Genomic DNA, 19,184 nt, shown 5'->3' with positions numbered 1-19,184 from the left:
TTGACCCATACACTAGGTATCAATTGAAAGATGTGGTTAAAGTTCAACAGTGTCAAGCACTGATGTGCAACAATATCATACCAGGGGATCTGAAAAACCACAATCAGTCAATGGGAAATATCATTATACTCTTGGGTAATGTATATATATATTTTTACAATATTGGTAAACATTTTACAAATAGGGAGGTTCAGGATCCCCGTAAGACATAATAGTAAAATGGAGGGATGTATTGCAAAAGGAAAGAGCAAAATGGCATTATCTCTGGACATCAGAGGCTTGGAGTTAAGATCAGAATTAATGATGGATTGGCCACTGTGGGTGAATTTACAGAAAGATGAAATTAGAAATATATGTAAAATTATTTAAGTACATGTACCGTACATGTAAGAGAAAATAACTACAAGTAGCAGTAGAAGTATTGTTGTCCATTAGTTTATTCCAATCAGGGTAGGGATGGTAGGGTAGACAAAAAAAATATTGAAAAAATAACAGGGATTAGAAATTATGCAAACAATTAAATTGATAGAACCCACAATCTATCTGCAATTTAAAAAATATCATACCAGGACATTAGTGAGGTGAATCACCGCAAGGCAGCACCATGCCCTTTGTAGTTCAGGGCAGAAAACATCAGTATTTCAAATCAAATCAAATTGTATTTGTCACATACACATGGTTAGCAGATGTTAATGCGAGTGTAGCGGAATGCTTGTATTTGTCTTGTTCACCCTCAGATCTCTGTGTCCAATCAAAGAGACCCTCATCAAACTGTTTATGTTCACTAGCGGCAAAGCTTTACTGAAAAGAAGCAATAATTGTCCTTGCTCCATTGAGTTTCATGGTTATTTACTGCAGCAAATAGTGCAGAAATCCAAACCTTTGCTCGTAAATGACCATGAGATTAGAGAAAGCCGCAGGGCACTCTTATGTTTGAACCCCATTTATGGGGAAGGTCTGCAATGCATGATAGATAACGTAGAAAGAAGAGCTTGGTATTCAAGAATGAACATAGCCTACTGTACTATACAGGTGGCTTGAGTTAACTTGAATCTGACCCTCTCCAGAACATCTGTCAAAAGTTAGCCATAAAGTGAAATAGGCAGTTCCTGTTCATGTGTTCCAAAATAATCTGGAAGTCATTTTGTCAGTGAAGGTTAAAAAGCGTCAGATTTATAGGTCAGAAAACAACACAAACCCAGTACTGTTTTTTATTTAACCTTTATTTAACTAGGCAAGTCAGTTAAGAACAAATTCTAGGAACAGTGGGTTAACTGCCTTGTTCAGGGGCAGAACAACAGATTTTTACCTTGTAAGCTCAGGGATTTGATCTAGTAAACTTTTGGTTACTAGCCCAATGCTCTAACCACTAGGCTACCTGCCACCCTCTAACCACAAAGCTACCTGTCCATACGTTTGTGGCCCATGTCAATGCTACATCATATTTCAAACGAAGACATACTGTATTTTGAGTCAGACCTTTTGAAAAAACATTGATCAATGGTGAAATCGATGTCCAATATCAATGTAGTGTATTGATGCAAATTAGATGGTGAGAGACACTGGGAGTTAAAATAGGCAGGATTTGGAAAAAGAGAGAGGAAATCTGTCATGCTGAAATGTACAATTTCATCCCACCAGAATGACCTTTACTTGTACAGAGGATGTCTTTGACTCTAAAAAAAATACACACAGTGGATATGTTCCACAGAGAGAGCAAGAACAGGTATAAAACAGGCACTATTTCACCTAAAGTCACTCTCATTCAAAACACAGAAGTAGGACCTGGATTCAATCAGATCAAGCACTAACCAACGTTAACCAGAGTTGGCAGGATCTACATAGCTGATGTTTTGATGGTGTTGGAGGTGTAACTGGGGTATGAGCTGACAAATCTTGTGTGTCACAAACCACTCCCTTCCTTATTATCCCTACTGCATTAGAAGTTCAAAATGGCGCTAGAAAGTGTAGGCTCTATCGATGGTAGAAATAATGACTGATAAAAATGTCAAACCATTGATGTTAGACTAATGCATGTTTTTATGTTCATTTGGATGTGGGGATTTTTGCCTATAAGTTAATTTGAGTGTTTGAACTTGTAAAGCGAACTTCTAGTCGGGTGTGGTTTCATTGCATCCAATGGCAGTGATCCGCAATAGCCTTAACTGGCCTTAATCCACAGAGCTGCTTGTGGATTTGACAGCTCTAACAAAGTTCCACCTCTGACACTGCCAAAACAAACCCTATGCGGATGTCGGCTAAAGTGGATCTGATTGAATCGGGCCCTAGGCTTGCTCTGGACGGAAAAACCTTCCTAAAAGCACCTCAATTAATGAAACAATGTTCTTTCAGCAGAAAAAATGGAAAAGAGTATTAGCCAGCAAAAAAGGCCATAGGAATCACGTAACACATAACTCATCTAGAAAAACTGCAAGAAAAGCTAATCAGTGTTTGTTAGCGATATGGTTGTATAGTTCTAATAGTGACAGACCTTTGTGCTCGAACATCTTCTCATTAGGCTGATCATTAGATGTGTGCTCACATGTCTTCTAAAAGGTTCTTCCATCCTTTGTGTATCTCTGCAGCCAAGAGCTTGAAATATCTGGATTCACTATTATATAATGTTTTGCCAAAGCCTTGGAGGTAAATCATATCTGTTCTCTCTTTGCTCTTGATGACAAAGGTGCAAGTCCTTCATAGTGTGCTTTCTGTTTGTATTACGGCGACTTCCAACAGGATTAATAACTCAAACAATCAAGATCATTTCCTCCCTCAAACACCACAAGAATGTCCAAAGAACTGTCCAGCCAAAAGTTCAGGCCAAGCGTGTTAAATACCATGTGATTTTTGTCCCACAAATTCAAAACTGCCAAGTGAAACCCAACCCTAAAAACCAAAACAACCTCCAAGTAGAAAATGTAGTCTTTATGGAAAATGAATGTCGAGTCATGTTGATGAAAATCAGTATCTAGGGCTGAAGCATTACAGATTGTGCAATGTAAAGAAATGTAAAGGTAATTTCTGATTGAGCCGACATATGCAGCGTTTAAGTGAATGCAGTCTCTGCTAATGCGGGAACATTATCTTTAAATTTCAATCATGCTGTAACGCTGAACTTCTGCGATACGGATTAGATGGAGGCGGAGAAGAAGGCTGACGTTTTACGTGTTCCTATCCAATTGTGTTTTTTTGTTTGTTTCTTTGCGTTGCTTATAACTTATTTTTACTTATTTTGTACATAATGTTGCTGCTACCGTCTCTTATGACAGAAAATAACTTCTGGACATCAGAACTGCGATTACTCATCACGAACTGGCAGAATCATTTTTTTCCTTTAACAAGTCCGACGCGCCCGACGTGAATGACATACTGCTTTCCAGGGAACAGGCCCAGATCCCCGTCATTTGCGTGAAGACGCAGGATATGGGGCCGGAGGGCGGGCTGCCTCCTGAGAATTCATAGGCAATCGAATAAACCCCCACTGCCTTCCATTCTGCTAGCAAACGTGCAATCTTTGAAAAATAAAATCAATGACCTACGCGGAAGATTAAACTACCAACCGGGCATTCAAAACTGAAATATCTTATGCTTCACGAAGTCGTGGCTGAATGATGACATTATAAACATACAGCTGGCTGGTTATACGCTGTATCGGCAGGATAGAACAGTGGCGTCTGGTAAGACAAGGGGCGGCGGACTACGTATTTTTGTAAATAACAGCTTGTGCACGATATCTCAGAAAGTCTATAGGTTTTGCTCGCCCGAGTTACAGTATCTCATGATAAGCTGTAGACCACACTTTCTACCTCTAGTTTCATCTGTATTTTTCGTAGCTGTCTACATACCACCACAGACTGATGATGGTACTAAGACCATACTCATTGAGCTGTATTGGGCCATAAGCAAACAGGAAAACGCTCACCCAGAGGTGGTGCTCCTAGTGGCCGGGGACTTGAATGCAGGGAAACTAAAATCGGTCTTACCAAGATATCTATCAGCATGTTAAATGTGCAACCAGAGGGAAAAAAACTCTGGACCACCTTTACTCCACACACAGAGATGTGTACAAAGCTCTCCCTCGCCTTGCATTTGGCAAATCTGACCATCATTCTATCCTCCTGATTCCTGCTTACAAGCAAAAATTAAAGCAGGAAGCACCAGTGACTCGATCAATAAAAAAGTGGTTAGATGAAGCAGATGCTAAGCTACAGGACTGTTTTGTTAGCACAGACTGGAATATGTTTTCTGGAATTTCTCTGATTGCATTGAGGAGTACATCAAATCAGTCATTGGCTTCATCAATAAGTGCATCGATGACATCCCCACAGTGACCGTACAGTGGTTCCTCCTTTAAAAATTGTGAGTTTATGCCACGGGACTTGGAGGTAATTTGTGGTTTAGTACGGTACCCTGCGTCACCACTTCATTGCTCCAGACCAGCACAAGGAGCAGTTAGAGCACTGATTATGCTCTTGGGTCCTACTGTGTCTCTAACTGACAATGAATGGGCGACATGAACCTAAATAGAAACTGATAATTGTGCACGACTTCAGTATTACTTACTAAAACTGTTACACTAATGTCTTATTTTTCTCTTACTGTAGTACTGTAGCCCACTCCCGACCAGTCACATTGTACAGTGTCTGAGTGGCGCAATGGTTTAAGACACTGCATAGCAGTGCAAGCTGTGTTGCTGCAGATGCTGGTTCAATAGCCTTGACTGGGAGACCCATGAGATAACTAGGTTTTTGGTTTTTCTCCATCTAAAAACAGAAATAAATAACAAACAGGCTTTATTTACAAATTAGCAACATTGTCTCACCCCATGTTCAAGAATGGCCTTTTTCTCGCTCATTTTACGTTATTGGAAAACAAAATAATCTCCAAAATATTGTTATTTTTTAAACAAAGCGATTATTTTATTATTATTAATTTAGAATGATATAAAAGCCCATTGGATATTCTCACAGATATATTATTAACCCTGTTATTAGCAGGACAATATATATTGGTCATAGCTCCGGAGTGTTGCACAATGGGACTGCCTTGCAGTTCTTCAGCTGTATCCACTGAAAGCGCGCAAGGTTCAAGGCACGAGGGCAGGGGGCACGGGATGGGCCGCAAAGCCGCTCACAGAAGACCGACCTAGACATGGGGAAGGGAGGAGGAGGAAGGGGTTCTGTTCTTAGTGCCAGTCTGCATGTTCAAACTCAAACAATGTAACTAATAATGGCATCTTTATGCTTTCATTAATAAAATAATGACAAAAATACTCTATCAAATTTACGATGTTTATTTAGTTATGGATCCATAACAAATTACTATGGGAATAAATATCACTGAATTACAGAAATTTCCTCCAATCTTCCAATCCTTTACATGTAATTATTGGCGGAGTCACGTCATTTTTTTCGATATACTGTAGGCCTACCGTAGGCGACATGAGTCTCACTAATGTTGAGTAATGTGCTGTTAAGTGGCGCAGGTCTTATTTATTTCAAGAGCATATTGAAGTTAGAGGCAATAAGATTTGAAGCAAAAACCTACAACTATTTTAGCACCGTTTCGCACTGCTCTGAGACAAGCATGGTGACCGGTCTTGATAAATCATTGAGATTTTTATTTTCACTTAATCTCCGCTTGGGTATTGGTTAGACTAGAATTAGAGTACAGAAATGTTATGCTCTAAGTATAACCTTTATTTAACGATGCAAGTCAGTTCAGAACAAATTCTTATTTACAAGGACAGCCTATTCCTTCCTCCATATCAGGGAATTGAACCCCAGTCTCCCGCGTGCCCTTTGGTGCGCTATGTGGTGATTCAGTACTGTACTTCCGACATCACGTTGTACAACGCCCTATTTTCCGTTCCTTCCTAACAGAAACCCAGAGGGTATTCTTGGAATAGAAACACCATTATATTAATCAAATTAATTAAGCAAGTACCAGTCAAAAGTTTGGACACACCTACTCATTCCAGGGTTTTTCTTTATTTTCACTATTTTCTACATTGTACCACAACTATGAAATAACACATATGGAATCAATTAAGAACAAATTCTTAAGTTACAAGGACAGTCTATTCCTTCCTCCCTGTCAGGAAATTGAACCCCGGTCTCCTGCTTGCCCGCATTCTCTAGTACAGCCAATATTGAAGGCTATCAAATGCTTCTCAAAGATGCTCTTTGGTGGTCAAACAAGAACTACCTAGCATTAATGGTACCAGTGGTTCACACTTAAATAACGTGCCATAGAATTCTGCCGCACCATGCAAGCTGCGCCGCTGTACGCTGCAACTTTTAAAGGAGAAACCACTGTACGTACATACCCAAACCAGAAGCCATGGATTACAGGCAACATCCGCACTGAGCTAAAGGCTAGAGCTGAGGCTTATAAGAAATGCCGCTATGCCCTCCGACGAACCATCAAACATGCAAAGCGTCAATACATGACTAAGATTGAAGTGTACTACACCGGCTCTGATGCTCGTCATTACAGACTACAAAGGGAAGCACAGCCGAGAGCTTCCCAGTGACACGAGCCTACCAGATGAGCTAAACTACTTCTATCCTCGCTTCAAGGAAGATAACACTGAAACATGCATGAGAGCACCAGCTTTTCTGGAAGATTGTGTGATCACGCTCTCCGCAGCCGATGTGAGTAAGACCATAAAACAGGTCAACATTCACAAGGCCGCAGTGCCAGACGGATTACCAAGACGTGTACTGCGAGCATGCGCTGACCAACTGGCAAGCGTCTTCACTAACATTTTCAACCTCTCCCTGTCCGAGTCTGTAATACCAACATGTTTTTATAAGCAGACCACCAAAGTCCCTGTGCCCAAGAACACTAAGGTAACCTGCCTAAATTACTACCGACCCGCAGCACTCATGTCTGTAGCCATGAAGTGCTTTGAAAGTTTGGTCATGGCTCACATCAACACCATTATCCCAGAAACCCTAGACCCACTCTGATTTGCATACCACCCTAACAGATCCACAGATGATGCAATCTCTATTGCACTCCACACTGCCCTTTCCCACCTGGACAAAAGGAGCATCTATGTGAGAATGCTATTCATTCAACACCATAGTGCCCTCAAAGCTCATCAATAAGCTAAGGACGCTGGGACTAAAGACCTCCCTCTGAAACTGGATCCTGGACTTCCTGATGGGCCACCCCCAGGTGGTAACAACACATCCGCCACACTGATCCTCAACACAGGGGCCCATCAGGGATGCGTGTTCAATCACCTCCTGCAAGGCCAAGTACGACTCCAACACCATCATTAAGGTTGTCGATGACACAACAGTGGTAGGCCTGATCACTAACAACGACGAGACAGCCTATAGGGAGGAGGTCAGAGACCTGGCCATGTGGTACCAGGACAAAAACCTCTCCCTCAACGTGATCAAGACAAAGGAGATGATTGGGGACTACAGCAAAAAGAGGACAGAGCAAGCCCCCATTCTCATCAACAGGGCTGTAGTGGAGCAGGTTGAGAGCTTCAAGTTCCTTGGTATCCACATCACCAACAAACTAACACGGTGCAAGCACATCAAGGCAGTCATGAAGAGGGCATGACAAAGCCTATTCCCCCTTTAGGAGACTGAAAACATTTGGCATGGGTCCTCAGATTCTCAAAAGATTCTACAGCTGCACCATTGAGAGCATCCTGACTGGATGCATCACTCACTGCCTGGTATGGCAACTGCTCGGCCTCCGACCACAAGGCACTACAGAGGGTAGTGCGTACAGTCCAGTACATCACTGGGGCAAAGCTTCCAGCCATCCAGGACCTCTATACCAGGTGGTGTCAGAGGAAGGCCCTAAAAATTGTCAAAGACTCCAGCCACCCTAGTCATAGACTGTTCTCTCTGCTACCGCAAGGCAAGTGGTACTGGAGCGCCAAGCCCAAGACTCCTGAACATCTAATCAAATGGCTACCCAGACTATTTGCATTTCCTCCCCCTCTTTTACTCCACTGCTACTCTCTGTTGTTATCATCTATGCATAGACACTTTAATGATCTACCTACATGTACATATTACCTCAGTTACCTGGGAGGATAAGTTGACTTGTTTTTTGGCGTCATTTCCAGTCACAACTTGTAGACTTGTTTACGTGCTGCTGTGCGGTTTGTTGCTAATCTTACTTTGCTACCTGCCAACTTTACGGTTTTTACTTTTTAATTAACATTTATATTAAATTTTACATCGCTCAAATTTTTTCATTCAACTTTTTCACCCCGGATGCTTTAACTGGACGTGGTTCGTCAGGACCTCCACCAGCCGAAGCTAAGTAGTAACATTAACATGATGCCTTCTAATTGCAGTCGCTGTACACATAATATACAGGAGAACGATCACCTTATGGCGAGGATAGCTGTGTTGCAAGCCCAGCTTCAGACGCAATCGTTAGGCAAGGGTAATTTGTGTGTAAGAAAGGATGAAACAGCATCTGTGCCACCAATAAGTACAGATAGTAGTATAAATCCCCTCACACAGTCCCCGCAGCCGGATACTTTTCTCAGGGCTTCTGGAAGGAAATTCTAAAGGAATGCTCAACCGGTGACGCTCATTCAGCCGACAGAAACTTTCAACCGGTTCTCCCCATTAAGCAACGGGTCGGAGTCAGAGGTCAAGCCTTCTCTGGTCTCTCCTCCTCCCGTTACGGGGTCTGAGACGCCGAAGCCTCCCACCATTAGCTCTGACAAATTGAAACCCCAAGTCATTGGCGACTCCATTACCCGCAGTATTAGACTTAAGACGAATCATCCAGCGATCATACACTGTTTACCAGGGGGCAGGGCTACCGACGTTAAGGCTAATCTGAAGATGGTGCTGGCTTAGGCTAAAACTGGCGAGTGTAGAGAGTATAGGGATATTGTTATCCACGTCAGCACCAACGATGTTAGGATGAAACAGTCAGAGGTCACCAAGCGCAACATAGCTTCAGCGTGTAAATCAGCTAGATAGATGTGTCTGCATCGAGTAATTGTCTCTGGCCCCCTCCCAGTTAGGGGGAGTGATGAGCTCTACAGCAGTCTCACAACTCAATCGCTGGTTGAAAACTGTTTTTTTCTGCCTCTCCCAAAATATATAATTTGTAGATAATTGGCCCTCTTTCTGGGACTCACCCACAAACAGGACCAAGCCTGGCCTGCTGAGGACTGAGGGACTCCATCCTAGCTGGAGGGGTGCTCTCATCTCATCTACGAACATAGACAGGGCTCTAACTCCCCTAGCTCCACGATGAGATAGGGTGCAGGCCAGGCAGCAGGCTGTTAATCAGCCTGCCAGCTTAGTGGTATCTGCCACTAGCACAGTCAGTGTAGTCAGCTCAGCTATCCCCATTGAGACCGTGTCTGTGCCTCGATCTAGGTTGGGCAAAACTAAACATGGTGGTGTTCGCCTTAGCAATCTCACTGGAATAAAGACCTCCATTCGTGTCATTATTGAAAGAGATTGTGATATCTCACGTCTCAAAATAGGGCTACTTAATGTTAGATCCCTCACGTCCAAGGCAGTTATAGTCAATGAACTAATCACTGATCATAATCTTGATGTGATTGGTCTGACTGAAACATTGCTTAAGCCTGATGAATTTACTGTGTTAAATGAGGCCTCACCTCCTGGTTACACTAGTGACCATATCCCCTGCGCATCCCGCAAAGGTGGAGGTGTTGCTATCATTTATGATAGCAAATTTCAATTGACAAAAAAAACGACTGCGTTTTCATCTTTTGAGCTTCAAGTTATGAAATTCTATGCAGCCTACTAAATCACTTTTAATAGCTACTGTTTACAGGCCTCCTGGGCCATATACAGCGTTCCTCACTGAGGTCCCTGAATTCCTATCGGACCTTGTAATCATGGCAGATAATATTCACATTATTGGTGACTTTAATATTCACATGGAAAAGTCCACAGACCCAGTCCAAAAGGCTTTCGGAGTCATCATCGACTCAGTGGGTTTTGTCCAACATGTCTCTGGACCTACTCACTGCCACAGTCATACTCTGGACCTAGTTATGTCCTGTGGAATAAATGTTGTGGATCTTAATGTTTTCCCTCATAATCCTGGACTATCGGACCACCATTTTATTATGTTTGCAATCGCAGCAAATAATCTGCTTAGACCCCAACCAAGGATCATCAAAAGCCTTGCAATAAATTCTCGGACAAACTAAACTTCCAGACTCCCTCCACCTCCCCAAGGACGTCAGAGTACAAAAATCAGTTAACCACCTAACTGAGGAACTCAATTTAACCTTGCGTAATACCCTAGATGCAGTCGCACCCCTAAAAACATTTGTCATAAGAAAGCTTTATACTAGCTCCCTGGTATAAAGAAAGTACCCGAGCTCTGAAGCAAGCTTCCAGAAAATTGGAACGTAAATGGCGCTACACCAAACTGGAAGTCTTCTGACAAGGTTGAAAAGACAGTACGGTGCAATGTCGAAGAGCCCTGCTGCGCGATTATCCTATTTTTACAACTTAATTGAGGAAAATAAGAACAATCCAAAATGTATTTTTGATACTGGAATCTGAAAATTCCTCCAAAGCACAGTTTTCCTGAGTCTGCACAACACTGCCAGGACCTACGATCAAGGGAGACACAAGTTTTTTAATACTATATCTCTTGACACATTGATGAAAATAATCATGGCCTCTAAACCTTTAAGCTGCATACTGAACCCTATTCCAACTAAACTACTGAAAGAGCTGCTTCCTGTGCTTGGCCCTCCTATGGTGAACATAATAGATGGCTCTCTATCCACAGGATGTGTACCGAACTCACTAAAAGTGGCTGTCATAAAGCTTCTCTTGAAAAAGCCAAAACATGAACCAGAAAATATAAAAAACTATTGTCCTATATCGAATCTCCCATTCCTCTCAGAATGTTTGAAAAGCTGTTGCGCAGCAACTCACTGCCTTCCTGAAGACAAACAATGTATATGAAACACTGGTTTTAGACCCCATCATAGCACTGAGACTGCACTTGTGAAGGTGCTAAATGACCTTTCAATGGTGTCATACCGAGGCTCTGCATCTGTCCTCGTGCTTCTAGACCTTAGTGCTGTTTTTGATACTATTGATCACCACATTCTTTTGGAGAGATTAGAACCCAAATTGGTCTACACGGACAAGCTCTGGCCTGGTTTAGATCTTATCTGTCGGAAAGATATCAGTTTGTCTCTGTGGATGGTTTGTCCTCTGACAAATCAACTGTACTTTTCTGTGTTCCTCAAGGCTCCGTTTTAGGACCACTATTGTTTTCACTATATATTTTACCTATTGGTGATGTCATTCGGAAACATAATGTTAACTTTCACTGCTATGCGGACGATACACAGCTGTACATTTCGTTGAAACATGGTGAAGCCCCAAAATTTCCCTCCCTGGAAGCCTGTGTTTCAGACATAAGGAAGTGGATGGCGGCAAATGTTCTACTTTAAGAACATCTCAAAACAGAGATGCTAGTTCTAGGTGCCAAGAAACAAAGAGATCTTCTGTTGAATCTGACAATTAATCTTGATGGTTGTACAGTTGTCTCAAATAAAACTGTGAAGGACCTCGGCGTTACTCTGGACCCTGATCTCGCTTTTGATGAACATATCAAGAATATTTCAAGGATAGCTTTTTTCCATCTCCGTAAAATTGCAAAAATCTGAAACTTTCTGTCTAAAAATGATACAGAAAAATGTATCCATGCTTATCTCACTTCTAGGTTAGACTACTGCAATGCTCTACTTTCCGGCTACCTGGATAAAGCACTAAATAAACTTCAGTTAGTGCTAAACACGGCTGCTAGAATCTTGTCTAGAACCAAAAAAATGTATCATATTACCCCAATGCTAACCTCTCTACACTGGCTTCTTGTTAAGGCTAGGGCTGATTTCAATATTTTACTGTTAACCTACAAAGCATTACATGGGCTTGCTCCTACATATCTTTACGATTTGGTCCTGCGGTACATACCTACACGTACGCTACGGTCACAAGACGCAGGCCTCCTTACTGTACCTAGAATTTCTAAGCAAACAGTTGGAGGCAGAGCTTTCTCCTATAGAGCTCCATTTTTATGAAATGGTCTGCCTATCCATGTGAGAGATGCAGACTCGGTCTCGACCTTTAAGTCTTTATTGAAGACTCATCTCTTCAGTAGGTCCTATGATTGAGTGTAGTCTGGCCCAGGAATGTGAAGGTGAACGGAAAGGCACTGGAGCAACGAACCACCCTTGCTGTCTCTGCCTGGCCGGTTCCCCTCTCTCCACTGGGATTCTCTGCCTCAAACCCTATTACAGGGGCTGAGTCACTGGCTTACTGGTGCTATTCCATGCTGTGCCTAGGAGGGGTGCGTCATTTGAGTGGATTGAGTCACTGATGTGATCTTCCTGTCTGGGTTGCCCCCCCCCCCCCCCCCTTGGGCTCGTGCCCTGGGGGAGATCTTCGTGGGCTATACTCGGCCTTGTCTCAGGATAGTAAGTTGGTGGTTGAAGATATCCCTCTAGTGGTGTGGGGGATGTGCTTTGGTAAAGTGGGTGGGGTTATATACTGCCTGTTTGGCCCTGTCTGGGGGTATCGTCGGACGGGGCCACAGTGTCTCCCGACTCCTCCTGCCTCAGGCTTCAGTATTTATGCTGCAATAGTTTATGTGTCGGGGGCTAGGGTCAGTCTGTTATAACTGGAGTATTTCTCCTGTCTTATCCGTCCTGTGTCCTGTGTGAATTTAAGTATGCTCTTTCTAATTCTCTCCCTCTCTTTTTCTCTCTCTCTCTCTTTCTCTCTTTTTTTCTTTCTGAGGACCTGAGCCCTAGGACCATGCCTCAGGACTACCTGGCCTGATGACTCCTTGCTGTCCCCAGTCCACCCGGTCATGCTGCTGCTCCAGTTTCAACTGTTCTGCCTGGGGCTATGGAACCCTGACCTGTTCACTGGACGTGCTACCGTGTCCCAGACCTGCTGTTTTCAACTCTCTAGAGACAGCAAGAGTGGTAGAGATACTCTGAATAATCGGCTATAAAAAGCCAACTACATTTACTCCTAAGGTGCTGACCTGTTACTGTGATTATTATTATTTGACCGTGCTGGTCATCTATGAACATTTGAACATTTTGGCCATGTTATGTTATAATCTCCACCCGGCCCAGCCAGAAGAGGACTGGCCACCCCTCATAGCCTGGTTCCTCTCTAGGTTTCTTCCTAGGTTCCGGCCTTTCTAGGGAGTTTTTCCTAGCTACAGTGTTTCTACACCTGCATTGCTTGCTGTTTGGGGTTTGAGGCTGGGTTTCTGTACAGCACTTTGTGACATCAGCTGATGTAAGAAGGGCTTCATAAATAAATGTGATAGATTGACTAACCGGTGCCCCTGCACATTGACTCTGTACCGGTACAGTATCACTATTGTTATTTTACTGCTGCTCTTCAACTACTTGTTATTTTTTATTTCTTCTTCTTCTTAATATCATTATTATTTTATTTTTTTACCTGCATTGTTGGTTAGGGGCTCGTAAGTAAGCATTTCACTGTAAGGTCTACACCTGTTGTATTCGGCGCATGTGACTAATAACATCTGATTTGATTGAATACAGCTCCTAGTCGATGAATACTGACTAAATATGCAATAACTAGAACTATAGCTTTAATGCTTTCTATGGTCATCTGATTTTTTTTAAATTGCTGTGTGTTTGTATTAGTGTGAGATAGGGGGGGTTAGTATGTGTGGGAGTGTGATTCAGGAGCAAACACATCGAGATGTCACTTCATAACCTCTGGCTCTGGAGGCTCCTGTCATCTCCACATTTCAGAGATCCTTTGTCCACCCCTGGAGATTTGCTAAATATAGAACGGGAACAGAAACCCGTTTTAAACCTAGTATCTATCTCCATACATAGTGGATCAGATGAACAATGATTAGACTTGAGGATGTAACTCAAATAGTGCAGCATAGATGCAAGACTGCTAAATATCATAGCGGATAAGCTCCATTTGAAATGAGGGCGTTTGGGGGTTGGAAATGAATAACTCCAACGGAAAGGCTACTCATTTTTTCTCATTACATTTCTGTCAAGTGAATTACAATCTGTTATTACTTCCTGGACAGTCATTTAACATTTTCCATTCAATACCATATTTTGCTGAGGGAAAGACAGGCAGGCACTCCATCATTAAGCTCCACTACTCTGGTTTGGTTACTCAGGTTCTACTTCCAGCAGTTTTAAGGGCTTTACCACATCATTTGACCTTCTACTATTCTGTTCATTTTGTGATGTAAGCCTTGATAAAGCCAGTTGAGGTTTTCTGTGGTGTTTAATTGTGGTACTTATCTATAAAGGGAACACTGGATATTACATCTCCCACAGATATTAAATTAAAAATGTCTCAGGACTTCCAAGGCCATAGACAAATTAAAAGGAAATGAGCTCTATTAATGAGTATTGATCATTCCATAATAGAATAAGCTCTTCTCTCTTAGCTCAGCCTCTGTGTTGATCTGTTCATAATTATAAGGGAAATGTCCTTCAATCTGGTTTGCCATTATGAAAGACCGCACAGAGGGATATGTAACCACTACATGTATGCCATGTGACGATCACATCAGCACTACACTAATCTGCCAAATACAAACGATAATACACTACATGAACAAAAGTATGTGGACACCTGCTTGTCGAACATCTCATTCCAAAATAATGGAGTTGGTCCCTCTTTCCTGCTATAACAGAAGGCTTTCCATTAGATTTTGGAACATTGTTGCGGGGACTTGCTTCCATTTAGCCACAAGAGCATTAGTGAGGTCGGGCACTGATTTGGGGTGTTCCAATTCCAATTCATCCCAAAGGTGTTTGATGGGGTTGAGGTTAGTGCTCTGTACAGGCCAGTTAAGTTCTTCCACACTGATCTCGACAAACCATTTCTGTATGCACCTCGCTTTGTGCGCAGGGGCATTGTCATGCTGAAACAGGAAAATGGCCTTCCACAAACTGTTGCCACAAAGTTGGAAGCACAGAATCATCTAGAAATTCATTGTATGCTGTAGCGTTAAGATGTCCCTTCCCTGGAACTAAGGGGCCTGAACTATGAAAAATAGCTTTCCACTGCTTTCCACTGCTCCAATGGCAGCAAGCTTTACACCACTCCAGCCGATGCATGGCATTGAGCATGGTGATCTTAGGCTTGTGTGAGGCTGCTCAGCCATGGAAACCCATTTCATGAAGCTTCCCGACGGACAGTTATTGTGCCGACGTTGCTTCCAGACGCAGTTTGGAACTCGGTAGTGAGTGTTGCAAATGGGGACAGATTATTTTTACGCGCTACGTGCTTCAGCATTCGGCAGTCCCATTCTGTGAGCTTGTGTGGCCTACCTCTTTGCAGCTGAGCCGTTGTTGCTCCTAGATGTTTTCATTTCACAATAACAGCACTTACAGTTGACCGGGGAAGCTCTAGCATGGCAGAAATGTTACGAACTGAATTGTTGGAAAGCTGGCATCTGGTGACGGTGCCATGTTGAAAGTCACTGAGCTCTTCAGTAAGGCCATTCTACTGCCAATGTCCGTCTATTGAGATTACATGGTTGTGTGCTCGATTTTATACACCTGTCAGCAACGGGTGTGGCTGAAATAGCCGAATCCATTAATATGAAGGAGTGTCCACATACTTTTGTATATATATATAGTGTACCAATTCCATCATACTCAACATCACCACCACACCATCATCATAATCATCATCCTCACCATCATCACCACCACCACAATCATCATCACCACCATCATCATCACCATAACCATCATCAACACCATCGTTATCATCATCACTATCATCACCACCACCACCATCATCACCACCAGCTAACAAAATTAATAGCTGATAATACAGTTCACTAAAGCTATTATTGCATGTCTAGACTGTCAACCCAGTGATCCCCAGCCTATAGGCTATAGAAAATGAACACAGTGGTTATATGATTATCCTCATTATCCCAGTGACAGAGGGGCTTAAAGTGCTAAGGCGTGTCCCATCCTCAGTCCAACTATTTAAGTCGGTCAATGGACAGCAACCCACATCATTTGTCTGCCTCACTCATACACCTATCCTTGCAGGGCAGGCTACCCACGACCTCATTCAGGCATAGCTACTGTACTTTGAACATGTAAAGCTCTAGCTATGGTATTTCCTGAATTTTTAGAAACCTCACAGTGCAATTTAGACATTGTGAGGTTACTGCAAGAATTGTGGACGTTGCATTGAATTTGGACAAAAGAAGACTTTAGGGCCCAATTTAATATCCAAATACATTACCAGAGGTCATGCATTTAATGTACTGTTGCAAATAAAATACACAGTATATTACAGGTCTAAGTTTGCTGGACACATTAGGCTACACACAGAAGGCTATAGCCAACAAACTGTCAATAGACATAACAATTGTTCTGGAATGCACCATCACAACGATGGACGAAATTGTTGGAATTTAACCAAAGGAGACCACCCCGAGAATATTCAACGTTTGTTTTGCACCACTCTTACGAGCTCTGACCCGGCACACGCGGGCATGCGATATCCAGCTTCCTCATTCCTCTTAAGGGCACCAGCTGAGCCGCTCGCTCACCACCGGCCGTGATCTATTAGAAATATCTGTTTGCCAATCGGTGTCACAGCACATTAGTTTGTGATTCGGATTATATGTGGCGTGCCCTGTTTTTGTGCTTTCTGATAAGAAGCAGGTGTGTTTAATCTGTCATTAACAGACAATGAATAGCCTAGAATACACTCAGACTACAGTCTTTGTCCAGGACCAGTCAAGTGAATGCCTGAAGTGTAGCCTTTGTACAGTGAACATTAACACAGCTTTCAATTCACATTGTAAGGGTTTATTTTTTTAAACGAAGTTAACTTTTTTTCTCTTAACACTAATTCTTCACTTGAATTAGCCTACTTATCGCAATTAAGTCTCGTCTCATTCACTTTTATTTTACATAACAAAATGGCTATTTGTCAAAGTGATCTAGGCTATTCAAAAAGAACGTGAGATAAAAATTATGAATAGTTTGTTACATCATTTGTAGGCTAATTTCGATATAATTCTGGATAAAATTACGCACAATAGAGCGCTGTTAGCTATGGTACATTTTTGTGAACAATACAAATGTATATAACGTCTCGATATAAATCATAATAATTCATAACAAAAACACGATTAAATACTTTTTCGTCACATTAATATTCTCCTATTAAATAACTAAATATTTGCGATTGGGAACTCACTTACCCAGAAACAAAGAGCGAAATGTTGCAGACATCACCGCACCCGACACGACTGGAAATCCCATGAAACGAGGCTGGAAACAATGCGCTCCGGCTGCCTTAAAATTCATGCGTGTAACCCAAGTGTACAGTCACAATGAAGTAGCACATCAGAAATAGGAGAGATACATTAAATATAATCTACAATGAGCAGGGAACCAGGGACATCATATTTGAACACACGAAATGTCAATGCATCCCTTCACTAAGGAATGCAGCTCTATATTATCGTAATTTTATCAGCCTCGCGTCAAATCAAAGTTCCCGTTCTTTCTGTCTCTTTCGGGAAGCGTGCGTCCCTCAGGTTCCCTCTGTCTCGGTGGCTCTGAGCGGTCTTCTCCTATACCGTTGTCCGCTGCACTAGAACGTGAGGGGCAGAATCTGGATAGGGGAATGTTGCTGCATGCTGGACGGAGACCTCTGGAGTCTGAAGTGCTCACATCGCCTCGTATGACCACAAAGGCATCTTGGGCTGGTCTGACTGTGAGGTAGGCTACTTGATGGCCACTTCCTTAGCAGTGCAAAAAAAGGTTAACAATGTTTCCCTGTACAGATGTCTGCATGAAAATGTTTATGTAATAGGTTACTATTTTTCAGTGCTTTAAAGAAAATGTTAATGTTCTTGCATTATTTTTTACAATAGTGTATAATGTATCTTATCTGGAAAAACAATGGAATAAGTTGGGAGACAGCGCAGTGAAAAGTAACACATGTTGGGAAAGATTGAAATCGAAAACAAATGACTGGAATTCCTTATTTTTTTCAATATATACAGTACCAGTAAAACGTTTTGACACACCTACTCATTCAGGGGTTTTTCTTTATTTTTACTATTTTCTACATTGTAGAATAATAGTGAAGACATCAAAACTAATAAATAACACATATGAAATCATGTAGTAACCAAAAAAGTGTTAAACAAATCAAAATATATGTTTAATTTTATATTCTTCAAAGTAGCCACCCTTTGCCTTGATGACAACTTTGAACACTTTTGGCATTCTCTCAACCAGCTTCATGAGGTAGTCACCTGGAATGCATTTCAATTAACAGGTGTGCATTATTAATTTCTTTCCTTCTTATTGCATTTGAGTCAATCAGTTGTGTTGTGACAAGATAGGGGTAGTATACAGATAGCCCTATTTGGTAAAAGACCAAGTCCATATTAAGGCAAGAACAGCTCAATTAAGCAAAGAGAAACGACAGTCCGTCATTACTTTAAGACATGAAGGTCAGTAAATCCATAACATTTCAAGAACTTTGAAAGTTTCTTCAAGAGCAGTCACAAAAACCATCAGGCGTTATGATGAAACTGGTTCTCATGAGGACCGTCACAGGAAAGGAAGACCCAGAGTTACCTTTGCTGCAGAGGATAAACTCATTACAGTTAACTGCACCTTAGATTGTAGCCCAAATAAATGCTTCACAGAGTTCAAGTAACAGACACATCTCAACATCAACTGTTCAGAGGAGACTGCATGAATCAGGCCTTCATGGTCGAATTGCTGCAAGGAAACCACTACCAAAGAACACCAATAATAAGAAGAGACTTGCTTGGGCCAAGAAACACGAGCAATGGACATTAGACCAGTGAAAATCTGTCCTTTGGTCTGATGAGTCCAAATTTGCGATTTTTTGTTCCAACCGCTGTGTCTTTGTGAGATGCAGATAAGGTGAATGGATGATCTCTACATGTGCGAGTCCCACCGTGAAGCATGGAGGAGGAGGTGTGATGGTGTGGGGGTGCTCTGCTGGTGACACTGTCAGTGATTTATTTAGAATTCAAGGCACACTTAACAAGCATGGCTACCACAGCATTCTGCAGCGTTATGCCATCCCATCTGGTTTGTGCTTAGTGGGACTATCATTTGT

At 42.2% G+C, this 19,184-nt stretch overlaps 1 protein-coding gene across 1 annotated transcript in view; it reads right to left on the bottom strand.

Annotated features, from left to right (window-relative positions):
* The window catches only part of LOC129822121 (CXADR-like membrane protein), a 93,595-nt gene extending 75,774 nt beyond the window's left edge, over window positions 1-17,821 (bottom strand). Inside the window, exon 1 of the mRNA XM_055880084.1 lies at window positions 17,278-17,821. Within this exon, the coding sequence (XP_055736059.1) occupies window positions 17,278-17,383 (106 nt within the window). The 5' untranslated portion in view covers window positions 17,384-17,821. The remainder of the gene's footprint in view (window positions 1-17,277) is intronic.
* Between the last annotated feature and the right edge of the window lie 1,363 nt (window positions 17,822-19,184).

The sequence above is a fragment of the Salvelinus fontinalis genome, chromosome 24 (assembly GCF_029448725.1).
Source record: "Salvelinus fontinalis isolate EN_2023a chromosome 24, ASM2944872v1, whole genome shotgun sequence".
NCBI lineage: Eukaryota > Metazoa > Chordata > Actinopteri > Salmoniformes > Salmonidae > Salvelinus > Salvelinus fontinalis.
The sequence above is the reverse complement of the archived record's forward strand: the minus strand, read 5'-3'. Positions and strand labels throughout refer to the sequence as shown.